A 20,212-nucleotide genomic window follows, 5' to 3' on the forward strand; every position below is an offset into this window, starting at 1 on the left:
ATGACTGAGATATCCATTTTTAATTTTTATTATAAAATTTATTTAACTATAATAATAATTTATGTAACTATAACTACTGATTATATAATAACATTTTTGAAAAAATCAATAATTATAGAACAATGTCCATGATTTAATGCACTTTCTTTCCATGTTTTATGTTATGATTATATTTCTGATTGTATTATTTTTATTAATATTGTTTTATATTTTTTATATATATATTTTCCATAATTTATCTAATAATATCATCTATATTGAGTAATTATTTCTACGTCCACATTATTTCCTAAAAGAATAGCATGATATAAATTTATTATATCACATGTAACTCATAAGACTGTCAATGCTTATTATATGTATTGTGTGCTACACTTTTAAAAAGTAAAATTAGGATAATCTTTCTGCATTCAAATATACTGGAAATACATCTATTGTACAAATTCCTCAGCTTAATACAAATGTCATATAAAATTTGTTCTATCATAATTCTTCTAGCATTAAATAATAATAAAATAATTTTATTAATAAAACGTATCTTAAAAAATTTATATTATTTATATTATTATTAAAAATTGTAATAAAATAAAAAATTATAAATTTTTTATACATGAGTATAGAAAATTAAAATTATGGACAATATTATAATTTTGGGTTAACAAATACATTAACAATTCATGTGCTGTATATTGGAAATATTAATATTTTATTTATTCTGTATATTGATATTTTATATTTCAAGATTTACAATCTATACATCTATCACTACCATCCTCGAATTGGTTTTTGCGAAACTGATGTTAGAATCCATGTTTTGTAATCTCTTTTTTTCATCTTTACTTGTTTATGCCTTGGATGTGTTTTACACATTACATACCATCTTTCTTGTCTGCATACAAAATAACAGTCCTTGCAACGAAGTTGTAAGCGACCTTTTGTTTTTAAGCCACAGACTGAGTTATATATAGGTAACACTGGTTGCAGAAAAGAGGATGTATCAGGACTGAAATCACTGTTCAATGAATATTTCTGCCTGTCGCATATGTAATGGATTCTATGAACTAATACATTTTGAACAATTCCAGTTGTTAAAATTTTTGGAACAATAGAATTAATTGTTTGATGCACTGATCTAAGAATTAAACCAACATTCATTTTTGCTGTAAAAGAAAATTAATATGTATTAATGCAATTATATGGATCTTTTAATTATTTCTCATATCTTAGATAAGCAAAAATAATATAACTATATGTAAAGAAGATCTTTATAAAAAAGAAAAAAGCTCAATTAGAAAATATTTACTAACCTAATTTCAATAATTCAAAATTTTAAACGTACTGCAAATTCTTTGTAATATTAATTAAAAACTCTAAACATTGAGAATTTAATTACTTATAGTGATTTATATGTACATTTATTTATAACAAGCAATGAAAAATAAAGAATATTAATGTTAATATCAAGAAGTTGATATTAACATTAATATGTAATCAATTAAACTTACTTGTTAGAAATTAGTAATTATTCGTATGAATTTATCACAAGCAATATATACAGGAATAAATAATTTTGTTGTATAACATTAAATCATTTCGGAGATTATTTCACAAGAAAAAAACAACGTTATATCCTTCATACTTAAAGGCTGATATCTCATGTGCGATACTGACTTATTTGGATTGGCAAAAAAATACTTGTTATGCTGAATCTATCTATATGATGTCTAATGTCTATGGCATCTGGTTATTCACAAATCTCGTAGGTTGGTAGCAATGACAGCCGAGATAATCGGAAGGATAACTTAAGTAACGATTTTTGAAGGTTATTTCGATACTCCGGACTCCGGATAAACTACTCAGGATAAACCTATTTCAAGCTACGTCTACAGGTCCACAAGATATTAACTGTCAACAAGATGTCCAGGAGGAATCCCGGGGACGATTATAGAAAAGGTTTTGTTCATTTTATCTATTACACGTTATATTCAATCTAAATAACATTTGTTATATCGCGAATATCTTGACGAGGATATTTAGGACAATTAATATACAATCTTGTATGAAATATTAATTGTAGAAATTTAATTTCGTTCGAAAATTAATTTTAATTTGATACTCTCAAGAAAGATAGGCACATTTTAATTATTGAATATATTATCTTATTTATCTTGTCTACTTTAGTTAACATTTCATTAGGAGTGTATTTTATATCAAAAATACGATCATTATTGCTTTTCTTTAAACAATAAAATGAAATGTTTAATTTCTAGTTTTTTATGCATATCTATATTAAAAAATATATTGTATTACATATATTGTATTAAATATATTAAATACATTATATTTTACAGAATATTTTCTATTTTCTGATTTTAAAATCTCCTGCGAATAACATAATTATTTTGCAGAAAATTAAATGACTATGATTATAAAACTAATTTCTAATTGAATTTTTATAGGAGATGAATATTGTACTAAGCATAACTCGCTTAAAGATTTCCGGTTAAAAAATCAACTTTGTTTAACTTGATCTGAACTTTGCCAGTGTTTGACGTTATCAGGGTCAAGTGTCTACAGAGCCGAGGACAGAAGAGGGGATGACAGGGATAGGGACCGTTCGCCGATTAGATCCGAGGAGCATTGTGATTCAGATGACTGCAATCAATCCGACACTAAGAAACAAAAGTTAACATTTGGCTTCGGAAAGAAGACTGGCAATGAACAGAAGAAAGGAATTCAAATTAAATTAGGTTCTGCTTCTGTAAGTGAACTATTTTCGCAGATCAACACTCTATAACTCTATATCCATATATTTCGTTTTTTGCAAAATCTTTTTTTTCTTAAAAATTTATCTCGTTTTTTGTTTTGCAAAGTTTTCTTTTTTTTAAATCAGAAACCAGCTCCAAAAGCAACAACAGTACAAAAACCAACAGTGGCCTCTGTGTTTAATACGGATGAAGATGATGAACCAGAGGAGATGCCGGCGGAAGCAAGGATGAGGATGCGAAATATCGGTCGTGAAACACCTACATCAGCTGGGCCAAATTCATTCGGCAAAACAAAGCAAGGATTCTGCGATTCGAAAAAAATATTTGAAAAAACGCTGAAGAAGGCAATGGAAGAAGCAAACAAATGATTTTTTTCATTGCCATTTATATCTAAATATATATACATATATAGGTATATTCGTGAATTATTACTTGTACATTAATTTCACATAAATACTAAAAATTTATTCATGCTAAAATTAAATACATGTATTTTTATGAAATGTAATTAATTCATTAATAGAATTCAAATTTAAAATTTTACTTCAAGATCTAGGGGATATTAGATAGTCTATAAACTATTATCTCTATGCACATTATGTATAATAAATCTATATTTATATTTACACAATCTTAAAATTTATATATTCTGAAAAATCTGACTTGTTTTTTTTTTCATATAATGGATTACATGATATTACATTAATTCTTGATAAAATAATACATGTAATTTATCTCTTTCTTAAAATAATAAAAGCAATAATGCTCTGTAATTATTAAATGAAATAAAGTCTTAAATATTATAGTTTTATGAATTTTTATTGCAGTTTCAATTTTACATAATAAAATTATTTCCTGTTCTGTTGGCCTTGACGCAAATCCTGGAAACAAAAATATTGCATATATGTAATAAATTGTGGATTTAATAATTGTATATGTATATAACAATTAATCTCAAACTTTAATTTTCTTTTATTATATACTCTTAAATTAAAATACAAAAATTTATAAAGCAAAAATTATATTTCAATCATTGATATTCTTATTTCTTATTCCAAATTATTAATAACATACAAATTTATTTTATTCAAATTATATTAATAATTATTTATATTTATAATTACCCTAGGAAAATTGCGAACGGGAGGTGTTCTGATACGACGATCAGCCTTTGACCTGTTGCGTACTACTTTAGAGTGAATGGCACAAGAGACACAATAGTGAAGCTTGGCATATAACTTCGGCAACTGATAGGACTGGTAAAAGCTGGCCTCTGTTATATCTCTAACAGCAGCAGCTTCGACGATATTTCTGATTACAAATTTTTTAATTGCTTTGTCCTTAGGGACGCAACGAGCACAGTTGGTACAGCGAACTGGATTGACATGACCACGGCCATGCTTGGCACGTCCACCATTCCTACGTTTGCAAGTCTGTAAAAAACATACAAAATTAAATCAAATATGTACTAATGCACTTGTAAAATGTATTAAGATGTATTAATTTTGCAATAAATTACAAATATATAATTAATTTGTATGTAATAAAAATTAACTATAATTGGAATACTCAAAGTATGCTATATAGATTGCAAAATATTACTGCAATAATTAGCAGCAGCCACGTGGTTGCTTTACATTAAACACAGTTTTAACACAAAAGAATATTAATTTCTCGTAAAATTTATACATTTCCAAAATACGTTCTGCATTTGATTCTATTCCACACTCGAAGATATTTCGAAAATACGAAATACCCGAGGTACCAATTTAAAAAAATTAACAACGATAATCAACATAAATTACCATTTTGTAGAGCAAATTTTCTTCCTGCTTTTTTTCTTTTCAATTTTCCGTCAATTTCTGTCCACTAATGGTAAAAACACCACGTTGCGTATCGAGAACTACATAGAAAGAGAGGTTCAAAACCGGAAACCTACTATAATCATAAAGTAATATAGAAGCGCAACTCTCTTATGACGTTTTCAAATATAGTAGGTTCAATCGCTCTGAGAGTGATTAATGACGTCATTGCATTGTCTCTGCCAATAAAAAGCTTGAATTCATAGTAAAATATAGTGATTAATGTATCCGAGTTGGATTAACCTGTCCATTCGAAAAAGACGCTATTAATTTTATGAAATTTAATGGAATCGAACTATTGCATTTCCGGTTGAATTTGACACGAAATTTATGACATTTATTTTTATATGTCTACAAACATGGGATAACTAGATATTTTTTATCGACTATCTAATCTCAAAAAACGAAGACAATTTTTTTTATTAATATTCATATATATATATATATATATATATATATATATAAAATTATAAAATTAAAATATATATTATGTATAATACTTTTTACTTATAGAATTTGTACTGATTAAAATCAAATTAACAGAACAGAACTTACTTTATCAATAAATAATTTCTAAAATAATATATTGGAAGGCAAATTAACTGTTGGAAAAATCTAGAAATATGAATCAAGTAATATTAGTTTAAACATTACTATAAACATATTTTCAAATACATAAAATGTTATACAGCTTATTCAACTTACAATAATTGGTAAACATTTGTTTATTTCTTCTAAAATAGAGTAATTGTTTTCCTCAAAAATTGAAACATAGTATTGATTTTTTTTCCACACAACAACATATTTTACATGTGTATATTTTTACATCTTCAATTTTATTAAAAGATTTTATTTTCTCTATGATCAATCTTTAATCAAGGTCCACAAATTCTCTGTGTTCATAAGACAAATTGTATTATATTAAAAAATAAATACATATTAGAGATGCAATCTTTTTTATTTTTGTAAATCATATCAAATATATATTGCATATTACATATAAAAATATAACTGTAAAATATATAAACACCTTATATAAGTTTAATCAAAGTTTATATTATTGCGTCGCTCTATATCTCTAATTTCTAGCATGTCTGTTTTGAGATGCAGTTTCATAATTTCTCTCCATATATCCATCCTGTGCTGCTCATTGTCAACACCGAGCCGAAGCAAAATATTTTCGTTTATTCTTAACAATACCCTTCCTGTAATATCATGCTTAAAAAGAGAGATAGAAATTGTTTTTATTCTCCATTAAATGTATTGTCTTTTAATAAGAAATTATTGCAAAATTAGCAATCTTGTCTCGATCTTAATATCTTATAAAAACAAATGCATTTATTAAAGGAAAAAATAACGTAAAATTTGGAAAAACAGATCGAAAGAGCAAAGATTTCACAAAAAGAAATGCTCACATGTAAAAACTTTTCATGGTACAGCTGATAATAATCACTGCAATGTCGCCTCAACCACTTTTGCACATCTAGTACATTCCACAAGTATACCGGACGAGGTCGAGCTGTTTTGTTCTGTAATATGATAATTTGTATTGAAGAAAATTTTCTATCTTACATATGCGAAAGGTTTAACAACAGCTAGGTATCTCATTGTCAGTATAGATATTCTTACTTTCGGTTTATTGCTAGGATTAATGACCTCTTCTACCATCGTATTTCTAATCTTCGATAATAGAAAATAGATTACGATAAAAAATAACAACAAACAGTACCTATATTATAGCATTTATAGCAAAACATATACGATATAAACACATAATCAATTCAATAAATTACAGATCCTTCTTTTAGCGCTGCGATCAAGAAGACGCTAGAAATGTTTCAAAGTATTGCATTAACCAATCAGAATAAAGAAATCTTTGCTCTCTTTATCTTTATTGGTCAATCAAACGCTTAGAAGAATTTCTAGCGTCTTTCTGATTGCAACTGATGTCAATTCTTTATAGCTGAACTTATTGTACTTGGTTGAGATATGTCCGTTGACGTTACATTTTTACAAATATGCCATTAAAACCTGATAAGAGAAGAATAATTGAAGAGTGTATGCAAAATGTTCAAAAACAAAGAAATATTAAATTACAATACAATTTCATTTTAATTATTTAAACTTTATCGAGAGCGATAATTTCCTCTATTTCAAATAATTTTTTTCCTCATTAATTCTATTTAGCTAATCCAATTTATCTATAAAAGAACAGATTCATTTTTCTCTCGAAATTCCTAGGGTTTATTCGCATCATTGATCATCACGATTGGCGGCATTGAATACAACGAAGCCGTTTGAAAGAGACGTGCGTTGCAAATTCGCGTGATGACCGCTGTGGTTGGAATGTACAATTCGCCGAACGAACGAGATTAGTGCTTATCATTAATAGTGTGACGAAAGAGTGAAGGCACGGACAGGCCGATACCCATCCAGCTGACAGCATGTTTCGCTCGAAGAAGGATGTCGATCGTCATGTTCAAAATGTCTTCAGCAAACTACGGAACGAGAACGAGGTGAGGTTACTTCGTCGGTGCGAAAATATTGTGTTTTTTTTTTTCCTCTTTCTCTCTTCGAGCGGTTAACGGCCGAACGAGTGTTCCACATCATTTTTACTCGGCAACAACGACGATGTCGATCACGAATAAATGCATATTCGGTATCCTACTTCACGCGATTATCGTTTCGACAGGTATGACACACCGGAGACCTTGAATCTCATCAAAACCCGACGAGACTAGACACGCAAACCGATGATGGCGAATTTTCGCGGGAAACTATCGTCACGATAACAATCGTCCTTTCGTTATATTTTATAGTAGATTTATTCGGAATAAAGTCATGAATCTCGAATTTTTTATGATTGAAATGACAAGTATCGTATTTATATTTGTTTAATACACATTAGACATCTTATGATCAAGATATGTCGTTAGTCGATATGTGCGCGATTATGATGATCTTTTAAACTGGATTCAGATTCACGATGAAAATATATTAATTTCGAAATCCTGAATTTTTTCATGCAAGATTTTTATCTTCTTTCAGGAAATTAATTAGTAAATGAATTTATTTTTTATTTAAAGTTTTTATTATTTTATTAATTTATTTAATACTAATTTTTATTAAGATAAAATTATGGAAAAAATATATGTAAGAGAGAAAGAAAATAAGATATCTTTATATATACATATATATATATATATATATATATATATATATATATATATATATATATCGATTATAAAATAATCTATTATAAAATTAATAAATAATGTTTTAATTATCCTTGAACTTTTAATTTATTTTCAAATTTGAATTAAAATCTAATCTCTAATTTTCTTTACAGAAAGATCTTCGTTGTTACAATGTTGCCAAATTGTATTATCAAGTAGGTGATTATGAATCCGCAAAAAGATATGTATCGAATTATTTAGCAGTACGAGATGGTTCAGCTAGCGCACATAAGTTGTTGGGCCAGACATATGAAGCTCTTGGTCAAAAGGAAGCAGCTTTCAATGAGTACAAAATTTCTCTTGAACTTGAAGGTAGACAAGATGATCTTGTCTTAAAAGGTAAAAAATTAACATCTGTATGTATAGTCTCTTATATTCTAAATATTTTTGCAATAGTATATGATGAGTTTATTATATAATGTTTTTTTTTTTTTAATTCTGTAGTATGTGAATTATTGGCTGACATGGATTTAGGAATGGATATCAATAAAGTAGAATATTGGATAGATAGAGCTGATAGACAATTTCCACATCACCCAGTAGTTTTTCAATTAAAAGAGAAGTTGTTGACTATAAAAAGACCAAACAATAACAATGAAGATTATGAGAAACTTATCAAATGTAAGTAAATATCATTTACTTGAATAATAAAGAGTGATTATAAAGAGAATATCAAGAATTAATATATATGTAAATAATTTTTCAGCTGAAATGACTGCTAGACCAAATGATGTTCAACTTCCCTTCAAATTATTAAATCATTATATATCAGAGCGCAAATACATTAAAGCTTATGAATATGCTGCTAGTGTGGAGGCTGATGTTCGTCATAGAAACAGCATTATGTGGTATCAAATACTATATGAGTTATTAACAAAGTGTAAAGACACTAAATCTTCTGATTGGTCCTTCTGGTTTTTCTATATATCTGTATCGGATAGATATGCAGCATTGTGTCTTAAGGAACAAGGCAATGAAATAAAGAAAAGCATTTCAGAAGCAACACAAGCAGTATTCAAGTATGTACATTGAATACTTATTTAAATTAAACTTTTCATGATGCAACTTTAGAAGCTGTAGAATAATAATGAAATTGAAGCTTATAGATAATATAACTTTTAGCAAATTATGCAAATTATATAAATAATGTGTACTCTTTTTATATATTTGTTTATGCATAAAACGAAATTATGTTTTAGTTTTGACCAAAACTTATATGAGATGGAGTTAAAAAACTTTTCTAAGCAGCATCCCTTTATGGAACACTTGCTTACACACATGTGGGGTCAGTTGCACTTCCATTTGGCATGTTTATTACTGCGCAAAACAAAACGCGAACAAGGTAGCTGGAGCGAAGCGGGAAGACTATGCGCGCCTTTATTATTAGTCGCTTTACATATGACTCCATTGGAAGCTCGTACAGGCATACATCTAAAAGATGATGCATCTAAAAATCTATTAAATGTATGGATTAAAGAGGCTGCGTATCGATGCTGTCAAGCTGGTATGCAAGAGACATCTCACAAATTTTATAAACTTTAAATATTTTTATTCATAGTACCCCTTTTTTTAGGTTACATTCTTCAAAACTATGCCAGGGATGATACAAAAAAACTATTGGATAAAATTGATAAATTTTGCACAGGACTCTGGAGAGAACGTATCTATCAGGTATAAATCTAATTAATTTTATGCAAATTTTCAAATTTTAGATATATTACTATCTTAAATATACATTTGCATTGTTTTAGAGAATTTTTGTAACCAGAATACATCTTGATCATATGCAGAGTTCATGTTTTTGCAATTATTCAGCTTCTGATCCACCTCTACGTTTTTGCACTGCAAGTCAACTAAGACATTACAGTCAAAGTATGTATAATAATCTTTTAAATATGCAAGAATTTTAATAATTAAATTTGTTCTGTAATATATTTATTATTTTACACACAACATATATATGAGAATAATGATGCATACACATAAACATTATATTATACTTGTTTTAAAATTTTTATTAATAATAAAGAATTGTATCTAAAGAGAGTTATAATTTTAAAGGCTACTTTATTATAATTGCAATAATTTAAATCATTAAACGATAACAATCTTAAAATGACACTCAATAAGTATGATTATTTGCAGTTGCACAAGAAGTGTGGCCTGCTTCTTTGCATCATCAAATCTGGTTCGGAATGGAGAATCGACCTCAGCATAAAGACGCTCCATATCCAGATCAATATTCGCGTGTATTCGCGAATATAACAGAGTTGCAATTTTCGGTATTCAATACAAACCAAGCAGCGCCAGACACACTATGTCTCCTCGATATTGACGCATTTCTCAACGCAGCGATACTCTGCTCGTCTGCCATTCTGGAGGAACAACAACTCGGTAGCTTCATCAATCCCGAAAAATTGCCGACACTGCCGGTCGATTTAACCGCGACGTTATCTACCGTCAATCAAGAAAAATGGTGGTCCGCGGCATATAAAATGTGCTCTAAGCGACAAGAAGTAGACAGCGATATCGGCGAACTGCGGCAGGAGTTGCAGCAAGGTTTGGAAATCGTTCGCTGCATCGGCAATCATGGTATGCATCCAGTATTGTTGGTGCATCTAGCGCGCATGTTCCATTATCGCGCGAAGATAACGAAAGAGAAAGATGCAGAGAACGCCTACATTCCGAGATGGGAGGCACGTTCCGAGTTGTACTGGACCGCCGCTATACCGCTGTTGGAGAGACTGCAGAATAATCAAACTTTACGTATGTCATCGTCAAAGCTATTTAACTATCAGGGCAAGGAGATGAATAACTTCGAGTTAACAAATGCCCTTGAAGAAGGCAAGTTGTTATTGGCGCAGCGGCTCGTACGCGATAAGCAGTATGAGCAGGCAATTGACGCTCTTCAGGCACTGAAGTGCCCAGAGGCGTCGTTCCAGCAAGCGCAAATCTATAAAATGTTCGCAGATGAGATAGTAAATTCCACGCCTCGCGAAAGTCTGACATCAGAGATGCGATCGCAGCACGTCATAATGTTGACGAAGGCAAGAAACTGCTTTTACCTTACATTGGACCGCCTTCGTAGTCCCGGCACGAATCCCAAGCACCCACTGAATGCCGAACTGGGTACTCATATTACTGACATCGAGAACGAATTAAAAAGGATAGATCCGGATCTTGGCAGAGGTGATTTAAGTAGAAATGACATCGATAATATATCCGATGAGAGTTATTCTCCCACTCATAGCGCTGTAGATCATGCAGTCACAAATCCGACATTGCTGAATACATTAACTGGTAATAATTCAAACATGCTGAGCACTCCTCAAAGGAATGCTCATCGTACGCCGCGTCATGCCAGCACGCCATGCAGACTGCAATATCAGGATTATTTGAATCTATCGAAGAATCGTACGGAAGCGCGCCCAAGTCCGGAGCGTCTCGATGCCCAGATACGTCAAATCATGCAATCCCGGGACAACGAGATGCAGGAGCTGATGGAACAGATGAAGAACATGGCGATACAGATAAAAACGTTGAATGAGAAAATGGATACTCTGACGAAGGAGGTGGTGGAATCGCGTAAAGAGAATCAGAAGCAACAGCAGCAGCGTGTACAACAGCAACAGAACGTCAATCCTGCCGTCGATCCCAACGATTTCTATGTTCTTGACGACGATGAGTACGCCGATTTGAGTTACCAAAATCAACCAACTGGACCGGCATCTTCCATCTCTGGTAATATATTCGCATCTCAGCATGCTCGGCATGCTTATTCGTCACTGGTATATCCTCCCGCGGCGGCCGCCGCCGCCTTCCAAGGCTATTATCAGAGTGGAATACCATTTACCGATCCAAATGCTCAAGCGGCTATATCATCTTTATATCCACATACTGTTTATCCAATGCCAGTACTGTATCCTAATCAATCAAAAGTGCCAGATAATCCGTTACAGCAGGGTCTTTTCCAATCGACGCTTTCCTCGCAATTGCCCGATCTCATGCCGGCAGCAGCGGCGAATCCGTCGTTGCAGATACCGCTGCAACAGAAAATCGAGACACCGCGAACAAAACCTGAGACTATGATGACAACTACGACGATCATCAAAGACGCACCAGTAAACAAGACGCCACCCGTGAATGTGGTTATCACGACATCCGATACATTACCAACCACAGTGCCGTCTATTCAACCGACCTTGAGTGTCACCATACCACCGCAATATCGATTGGGAGGAGGAGCGGTTGTCACTTTCTCTACGCCTGTAACAACAGCAACAACAGCGACAATAGCTACAGCGTCAACAACAATGACGACAAAATCATCATCGTCATCGAACGCACCACATTGTTACCAGATTGCTATGCCTTCGCAGGCCACTATACCGACCACTGTCAATTTACCGCCGACTACAATTTATGTAACACCAACTAACATCAACGTACCACCAATCTACGCCAATTTTACAACGCCCAGTACACCATCTACAATTACGATCACCCATACAACTCCCAGCAATACTCTATTAAATGCTCAGAATAATGGTACTAATATTAAGACACTTGATAAAGCAGATAATATCGCTAAGCCTATCTATGAACCGATTGAATCACCAAACACTTCCACGGAAATATGTGAACAGGAACACGATCCGATACCAGATTTCGTGCCAGTCATACCTTTGCCCGCGAAAGTGAAAGTTACCACCGGTGAAGAAGACGAGGATACTCTGTATTGTAACCGAGCTAAGCTGTTTCGTTTTGTCGATAAAGAATGGAAAGAGCGCGGTGTCGGTTATGTGAAACTGCTGCGTAATATGGAGGGTAAGATACGCTTGCTGATGCGTCGCGATCAAACTCTAAAGATCTGTGCAAATCACATGCTAAGATCAGATATGGAATTGACCCCAATGGCAAACAATAACAAGGCCTTGTTTTGGGTCGCTAACGACTTTGCTGACGAGGAAGTGAAACTGGAGAAATTTTGCATCAGATTCAAGACTGCTGAGGAAGCAGTAGCGTTCAAGGAGGCTTTTGATCAGGCAAGACTAAGTCTAATCGAAACATCTTCGGAAAAGACCGCTGATAAAATTTCCACTCCTTCCAGTGATGCGCCCAAGATTCAAAAAGCACAGCCGACGCAACAAGCCAAGATAAGTTCAACAACAGAAGCAGTTTTATCGGATAAATCGAAACCGGGCACAACGACGCTAGGAGGATTTTCTTTCAGTTCAAAACCTATCATCCAAGAAGTTAAAGATGTCGAGGCGAATGGTTCTAAGAAAACCGAGGAAACTTCGAAAGTCAGTCCGTTCAGCGGATTTACGTTCAAATCGCAGAGTAAATCTGAAGATGCGAAAAGTACGACTACCGCAACGAGCACCTCCACGCAATCGGCAAAATTTCTTTTCTCTTCGACTGCGGTAACGATTTCGCAGCCATCTGATTTAAGTGCAACGCCGAACATATCACCGATATTTACCTCATCTCCAGCACCCGCCCAAAATTCCACGGGATTGAGGAGACCTCGTTTGCCGCCACCCGGTGCTATGAAATCGGCATTCAAGGAGGAAACACAACCACAATCTGAAAGCGAATGGAAATTATTTAATGGAACGGCAAGTCTTCAATGTCAGCACAGCAGCAACACCAATGCTAAGTGGAAAAATAAAGGTACAGGACTGATAATGCTATTATTGGACACAAAATCTGGTAAGATTCGTTTGTTATTGATGGACGACAAAAGCTCCATCCTTTATGGTCACGGAATACCTCTGGACATGGCGTTTACGTATAAGAGCGGCGCTACAGTTGTCAATTGGACCGTTCCGGGAGATGCCAAGGAACCCGGTAAAACTTGGTCGTTACATGCCGCGACTTTTAAAACTTCGGAATTAGCCTCAAAATTCTATAATGTTGTATCGAGCTGCCAGCAAAAGCTAGCCAAAGGTTGCAGCCCAAGTGAAGTCGCAAAAGAGTTTGAGAAGAAGGCGTCATCAAGCGATAACAAGGGCCAAAATGCACAAGCGAAATCTCAACCCCCACCATTGTCGGAACTATTCAAATCACCAACCGGTTCCTGGGAATGCAGTAGTTGTTATACTAGAAACAACGCTACAGATATGAAATGCATAGCTTGCGAGGCTTCATCACCGTTTTTGACAGCGAGTCATCAGAGCAACTCCGTTGTCGCTAATAACAAGCCTATCGATTCCGACAAACTGCCATTATCGGAATTATTTAAGCCACCAACCGGTTCCTGGGAATGCAGCAGTTGTTATACTAGAAACAATGCTACAGATGTGAAATGCAAGGCTTGCGAGACTCCGTCGCCGTTTTTGACGAGTCATCAGAGCAGCTCTGTCGTCACTAATAACAAGCCTATTGATTCTGACAAACCGCCATTGTCGGAATTGTTCAAATTACCCGCCGGTTCCTGGTCTTGTCCGGACTGCTATGTCACCAATTCCAATACAAACATCTACTGCGTCGCCTGTGACAAACCTAAGGATCCGTCACAACCACCCAAACCACAGCAAACTAACTTTTTCCAGTTATCCTCTTCCATCGCAACGCCACCGATGACTACGTTCTCTTTCGGCATTCCTAAAGACACAGCCAAGGAGACTGCCAGTACTGGTTTTAGTTTCCGAATGCCGAAGACAGAAGATAAAAGTGCTGATGGTGTGAAAACGACTTTATCTAAATCCGAGGAGACTACAAGCTCCAACTTCGTGTTTGGTATCCCAGTGAAAACTACCGCTAACTCGGGAGACTCACCGTTTACTTTTGGTTCTCCCACCAAGTCGTTCGGTTTTAATTTTGCAGCCAAGTCACCAGCTAAATCACCTGGCGGTGCCGGCGGCGAGACCAGCGAGGATGAAGTGGTGGAAAGTGAAGACGTTCACTTCTCGCCGGTTATACCATTGCCGGACAAGATCGAGGTAAAGACTGGCGAAGAGGATGAGGAAGTGCTTTACAGTCATCGAGCGAAGTTGTTTAGATTTGACACCGCGACGAAGGAGTGGAAAGAACGTGGATTGGGTGATATCAAGTTGCTGCGCCACAAGGAGACTGATAAACTACGATTGATTATGCGACGGGAGCACGTGTTGAAGCTGTGCTTGAATCATCATTTGTCCGATGAGCTAGAATTCACACGGAAGGATGAAAAAACATGGTTGTGGGCCACGGGGGATTATAGCGACGGCGAGATCGAGTATATGCAATTTGCCTGCCGCTTTAAAACATCTGAGATCGCAACGGATTTCAAAAAAGCAGTTGATGACGCCAGAAAAAATTTTATTAGCAGCAGTAACGAGAAAGTGGACAAATCCGCAACAACAAAAACACCGACACGGACGAACGGCTCACCGGTAGAAGAAATTGAAATCATCTACGAGACGAAAGTCACTCCAGAAGAGAAGGCGGCTGCCTTAAAATTACAATTACCGGAGAATTTCTACGCTTATAAACAAAAGGAAGATTGTCCCGGTTGCATAGGCTGTAGAAAACCGAGCATAGTATTATATCCGGATATCGCTGCACAAGACTCAACGAAATGGAAGTCCATACCAGAAGAGAAAACGGCAACTTTATCGAAACTCGCTTCGAATGTGACTACGTCGAACGAGCCTAAAAATATCGATACTGCTCAAAACGTAACGCAGCCTACGTCTGTGAAAAATGGATTCTCTTTCACGACGCTTACTCCAACGACGTTCGTGTCATCTTCGGCCACATCGAACATTTTCGATAGTTCCACGATGAGCTTTGGTATCGGCGATTTGAAGCTGTTCAACGATAAGAAGACTACAACTTTCTCGTTTGGCATGAACCCGCAGTTCAGCAGCAACGAAACGACGACGAGTACCTCGCTTGAAAATATCAAGATCTGCAGTCCTTCCAATGCTGAAACCGTGCAAACTACTTCTAGTACAGCTGACACAACTGTACAATCGATATTTGGCCAACCGACATCAATCACATCCATATTTAAAACGTCTTTTCCTTTTGATGCTGGCAAGAATATTTTTGGCGGCGCCTCCAAGACCACGAACGCGACTTCGCCGAAAACGTCTATGTTCGGAGGGAACGGCGATGGCAACTCCTTCAACATCACGAAGACAACTTCCACTGCCATCACTACGACGAATTCCACTTCGAAAACATTTTTGCCGACCGTAACTACTACCATGGGAAGTAGTTCTTCGTTTTTGTTTGGCTCGGCAGTCGCGCAACCAACTTCCAAAGTCAACGACACTATTGTCGTCACGTCAACAGTTAATCAGTCGAATAACTCAGTGTTTAACACTAACGTTACGCCCTTTTCCAAACTAACATTCGGTACTTCGTCATTCGATAATTCTACGACAAATATTTTTAGTACCACACCGGCAACGACGACGTTAAACATTTTCAGTACGGCACCGATAACGACAAATATTTTCACTACAGCACCGGTAACGACGACAAGTATTTTCAGTACGACATCGGCAACGACAAATATCTTTGGCGCAACACTCACGACGACGACATCGAACGTTTTCGGAACAAAATCGTCAGACAATGTCCAGAAGAATGAGGGCAGCCCCAATTTTTTCTCGACGAACAACGTATCGTTCTCAGCACTCGCTTCGGTAGCAGTGCAACCGGAAGCCTTCAAAGTTGGTACGTTACAAAATCACGCAAACAAGACTATTTATTAATTCTATTACTATTCAAATAGATCGATATTCAGATTAATAAAGTAATTAAAATTATCTATTAATGAGAACTTCTTGCTTCTATTTCATCAAAAACGTTATCAATATTACTTCTATTCTCTTTATATATTCGATTGTATAACGTCAAATTTGTTATAATAAAAATTTTGTACTGGTATTTCTTTTAGATCCCAACTTTACATTTGCCGGTGCGGGATCAACAGTGTTTGGTTCGAAATCTGTCGCATCATCATCGCTGAACAGCTCGGTAACTGGTCAGAATAAATCGCATGAAGATTCCGTACAAAAAGAGGATAATGAAGAGGATGACGGTGAAGCAGATAACGAACAGGAGCACGATCCTCAGTTTGAACCCATTATACCTTTACCAGATGCCATTGAAGTTCGAACCGGCGAAGAAGATGAAGAAAAAGGTTGTTAAACATATTTTTTAAATAATATTATATATATTATTTGAAAAAATTTATATTGATAAAATAATTATCAAGCCATATGATTTATTAAATATATTATCATCGAATCAAAGTTATTTGTAATCCATATTATATATAGCATATATATATTTATTTATTTATTTTTATATATATTTATTTTTTAAGTAAACTAAATTTTTTATGTTAAATAAAATAAATGATTATTTTTTCTTTTATTTAACATGAAAAATTATTTAAAAAATAAATACGTTAATTATAGGGCTTGATATAATTAACTAATAATAATATGGTAATAATAAAACTATATTTGCTTAAGAGTGTTATTTACAACGACAAGATTAGAATATCGTTATTTATTCCGAGATATATATTATTTGAATTCTTTGGTTTGCAGTATTTGCTCATAGAGCTAAGTTATACAGATACGATAACGCTACTAAGGAGTGGAAGGAGCGCGGTGTCGGTGAGATGAAGATTCTGTATCACGCGGGACACGGCAGCTACCGGCTATTGCTACGCCGCGAGCAAGTTCACAAGATCGTTTGCAACTTTCTTCTCAATCCCGACGTAGAGTTCCGTCCACTCTCCACATCGGATCAAGCTTGGATGTGGGCCGGCATGAATTATATCGAACAGGAAGCCTGTGCCGAGCAATTAGCGGTTAAATTTAAATCACCCGATGTGGCCCGTCAATTTAAGGCGCACATCGATAAGATTCAACAAGAATTGCAGGAAAAGAAAAATACTCAAGGTAATAACTATGATTTTTCTATTATACGTTAAATGCTTTTAATTGTCTCTTAGTATTTCCTTTTAACATGATTGTTTGCTTTTCAATGAGATGTATATATACTTTTTATTTAAATTTAATATATATGTTTTAAAAATATTTGTATAAATTTATATAAATAGCTTTTTTTAATGTTGATTTATATCTGCATAGATGAGAGATGTGCCAGCGGTGTGGAGGACAGCGAAGAACGTAATCAAAATAATGATGTGAATGAGGAGGAAGACGACGAAGAGGAAGATGACGAAAATGAAGAGGAAGACGACGAAGATGATCAGGAAATGATTCCCATTATTGAGAAACGTGCCACTGTATTCGCGAGATGGCCGAACGAAACTGAGTGGGATGTCGTAGGCTTGGGAAATCTGGCGATCCATTACGACTCCGACATCTACGCGGAAAGAATTGCACTGAAACTTGACGATTCGGAGGAATATGCCAGTAACACTATCATCAGTATGGATTCGGTGATGCAGGTAATAATATTTACAATATTTACAAACGAGTAATATGTTGCAAAATTGATTTTTCTTTTGCTTATTTTATATGAAAAAGTCAGCAGCAATCGATTTGAACAATGTTATTACATTTCTAAGCTGTAATTTCTAAGTGAATTTTTTTTCTCCAGTGATAATATAGAAAAAGAGAGATTCAAAATATTTTTGAAAATTGAAAATAAACGCGATTTATGAATAACTTTTTCGAAAAAATATGTGAGCTCTATTTGGTTTACTTTATATATCCGAAGATTTTTATATTTCGTATTTTTCTAGATTTGAATGCATTGTTTTAATATAAATTATCAATAAAATTAAATTATCAATAAAATTATATGTATTTTTTTGTTGTATTATCAATGTGTATTATCATATCTTTTTACTTATTATTCTTATGTTATCACAAAGGTGGAAGGTAAAGAATGCATTTGGAGCGGGATCGATTTCGCTTTAGAACCTCCAGTGAGAAGAGTTCTAAAAGCAGTCTTTTCGTCGGCGCAAGCAGCGCAAGAGATACATACGTTTTTCGAAGATGTAAGTAAAGTTTAATAAAAAGATTTCCATATGCATTATGTTAAGATGCATATGTTAAGATTGAAAATGTATAGAAAATACAAAATGATATACTACTTCGCAGGGAGTGGATAGCGCGAAGCAAGTCGGTGTTGTCGAGTATCAAGAAGAAGATTTAGGATCTTAAGCTAATATAAATAGTTGATAGTTGACACACTGTTATTATACATACTTCACACTATCTTCCTATTATAGTATAAATATAGCGTACTGTTTCTTGTCGTTCCTTTTAAGTTATAACAATAAGTAAGGGAAAATACACATGCTAGAGTTTTACATGTAGCTTCTTCTTTCTCTTTTTTTTTCTTTTTAGAATCAAGACATGAGTTTGACAAGTACAATAATTATCTGTATACGCATGTGAAAAAGTGCAAGCTCCCGTTGTAAAAATTTATGTGTGCTATAGAAAAATTCTTATTTATAATATAGAAAATAGAAAAGATTCAACATCACGTTTGTTTATTTTTTGTATTAATCTATAAGAATCTTTATGAGTCATCATTTCATTTTTGTTTTTTTTTTTTTTTTTAATGAAATGTGCCAAAACCAAACACTTTCGTAATGAAAACAATTATATTGACCTATATTAAAACTCAGTAATTATATTAAAAGTATATATTTTTAAATAATCTGTTTTTAAATAATCTATTTTTAAATAATCTGTTTGAAAATTGTATTGGCAACAAATATATATTGAATGCTCATAGTAAGATAATAGCACACGAATTATTTCTTACTAATTGATTATAATGATCACATTAAGTCACAAAAATCTCAATGTTTATATTTGATTAGATTACAAAATTATTGCATCACTAAAATTAATGGTTATTGTAAATATTAAGACCTTATATCTAGTAATAAGATGTAAAATCTTTTTTGGACTGAAATAGAAATTGTCAAATGAACATTACTATAATGTAGTATATAATATATATAATATACAATGTAAAATATTTGATTAAAGTATTTCTTCTAAAAATTCTGTATTTGTTTATCAGGTAAGTAATGTGTATTATTTTCACAATTAGTTTATATATATATATATATATATATATATATATATATATATATATATAAATTTTATATATTAAGCTGTTAAGAGATAACAGAAAATAGATAAATGTAGCAAAAAAGAGCTGCCATTTAATCATATATCATTATATATATAAAGTACAAAGTCTCTAATTATATAATGGAAAGAAGGCAATATTTCGTATTTAAAAAAATTAAGTAAGAAAGAATAGATAATTTATTTTCATGGTTTTTTAAAGAATAATTTTCGACATAAAAATAGCACATATGTAACTGTACATTTGATTA

The 20,212-nt window shown here is 33.5% G+C and overlaps 4 protein-coding genes across 4 annotated transcripts; 2 read left to right on the plus strand and 2 right to left on the minus strand.

The window, feature by feature from the left end:
* The first annotated feature begins 1,777 nt into the window (after positions 1 to 1,777).
* Positions 1,778 to 3,433, plus strand: LOC126854295 (PEST proteolytic signal-containing nuclear protein-like). The gene is made up of 3 exons (XM_050600879.1): positions 1,778 to 1,953; positions 2,562 to 2,761; positions 2,894 to 3,433. Exons 1-3 carry the CDS (start codon positions 1,917 to 1,919, stop codon positions 3,134 to 3,136), a joined length of 480 nt encoding a protein of 159 aa, XP_050456836.1. The 5' UTR covers positions 1,778 to 1,916; the 3' UTR covers positions 3,137 to 3,433.
* A 135-nt stretch (positions 3,434 to 3,568) lies between these two features.
* On the minus strand, positions 3,569 to 4,707 carry LOC126854296 (40S ribosomal protein S26-like). Its single transcript, XM_050600880.1, has 3 exons — positions 4,574 to 4,707; positions 3,893 to 4,201; positions 3,569 to 3,649 (listed from the first exon to the last, which is right to left on the minus strand). Exons 1-3 carry the CDS (start codon positions 4,574 to 4,576, stop codon positions 3,617 to 3,619), a joined length of 345 nt encoding a protein of 114 aa, XP_050456837.1. The 5' UTR covers positions 4,577 to 4,707; the 3' UTR covers positions 3,569 to 3,616.
* An 862-nt stretch (positions 4,708 to 5,569) lies between these two features.
* Positions 5,570 to 6,572, minus strand: LOC126854074 (protein aveugle). The gene is made up of 3 exons (XM_050600476.1): positions 6,260 to 6,572; positions 6,046 to 6,159; positions 5,570 to 5,848 (listed from the first exon to the last, which is right to left on the minus strand). The coding sequence occupies exons 1-3, from the start codon at positions 6,296 to 6,298 to the stop codon at positions 5,672 to 5,674; spliced, it is 330 nt and encodes a 109-aa protein (XP_050456433.1). The 5' UTR covers positions 6,299 to 6,572; the 3' UTR covers positions 5,570 to 5,671.
* Positions 6,573 to 6,913: 341 nt separating this feature from the next.
* On the plus strand, positions 6,914 to 19,855 carry LOC126854124 (E3 SUMO-protein ligase RanBP2). The gene is made up of 13 exons (XM_050600519.1): positions 6,914 to 7,146; positions 7,980 to 8,205; positions 8,311 to 8,487; positions 8,573 to 8,885; positions 9,066 to 9,370; positions 9,440 to 9,537; positions 9,618 to 9,738; positions 10,012 to 16,539; positions 16,763 to 17,008; positions 17,424 to 17,780; positions 17,973 to 18,295; positions 18,725 to 18,850; positions 18,954 to 19,855. The coding sequence occupies exons 1-13, from the start codon at positions 7,075 to 7,077 to the stop codon at positions 19,014 to 19,016; spliced, it is 8,955 nt and encodes a 2,984-aa protein (XP_050456476.1). The 5' UTR covers positions 6,914 to 7,074; the 3' UTR covers positions 19,017 to 19,855.
* The last annotated feature ends 357 nt before the right edge of the window (positions 19,856 to 20,212 follow it).

This window comes from Cataglyphis hispanica, chromosome 13, assembly GCF_021464435.1.
Source record: "Cataglyphis hispanica isolate Lineage 1 chromosome 13, ULB_Chis1_1.0, whole genome shotgun sequence".
NCBI lineage: Eukaryota > Metazoa > Arthropoda > Insecta > Hymenoptera > Formicidae > Cataglyphis > Cataglyphis hispanica.

What these genes read in the sequence shown, in the direction of transcription:
- LOC126854124 (XM_050600519.1), top strand. Translation starts at nt 7,075, where the DNA reads ATGTTTCGCTCGAAGAAGGATGTCGATCGTCATGTTCAAAATGTCTTC. An exon ending in GTATCGATGCTGTCAAGCTG is followed by an intron (nt 9,371 to 9,439) that starts GTATGCAAGAGA and finishes CCCTTTTTTTAG; the next exon opens with GTTACATTCTTCAAAACTAT. An exon ending in CGAAGAAGATGAAGAAAAAG is followed by an intron (nt 17,009 to 17,423) that starts GTTGTTAAACAT and finishes TTTGGTTTGCAG; the next exon opens with TATTTGCTCATAGAGCTAAG.
- LOC126854074 (XM_050600476.1), bottom strand. Translation starts at nt 6,298, where the DNA reads ATGGTAGAAGAGGTCATTAATCCTAGCAATAAACCGAAA. An exon ending in ATCCTAGCAATAAACCGAAA is followed by an intron (nt 6,160 to 6,259) that starts GTAAGAATATCT and finishes ATCATATTACAG; the next exon opens with AACAAAACAGCTCGACCTCG. An exon ending in ACCATGAAAAGTTTTTACAT is followed by an intron (nt 5,849 to 6,045) that starts GTGAGCATTTCT and finishes TCTCTTTTTAAG; the next exon opens with CATGATATTACAGGAAGGGT.
- LOC126854295 (XM_050600879.1), top strand. Translation starts at nt 1,917, where the DNA reads ATGTCCAGGAGGAATCCCGGGGACGATTATAGAAAAG. An exon ending in CGGGGACGATTATAGAAAAG is followed by an intron (nt 1,954 to 2,561) that starts GTTTTGTTCATT and finishes TGACGTTATCAG; the next exon opens with GGTCAAGTGTCTACAGAGCC. An exon ending in TTAAATTAGGTTCTGCTTCT is followed by an intron (nt 2,762 to 2,893) that starts GTAAGTGAACTA and finishes TTTTTAAATCAG; the next exon opens with AAACCAGCTCCAAAAGCAAC.
- LOC126854296 (XM_050600880.1), bottom strand. An exon ending in CCGTTCGCAATTTTCCTAGG is followed by an intron (nt 3,650 to 3,892) that starts GTAATTATAAAT and finishes TTTTGTTTCCAG; the next exon opens with GATTTGCGTCAAGGCCAACA.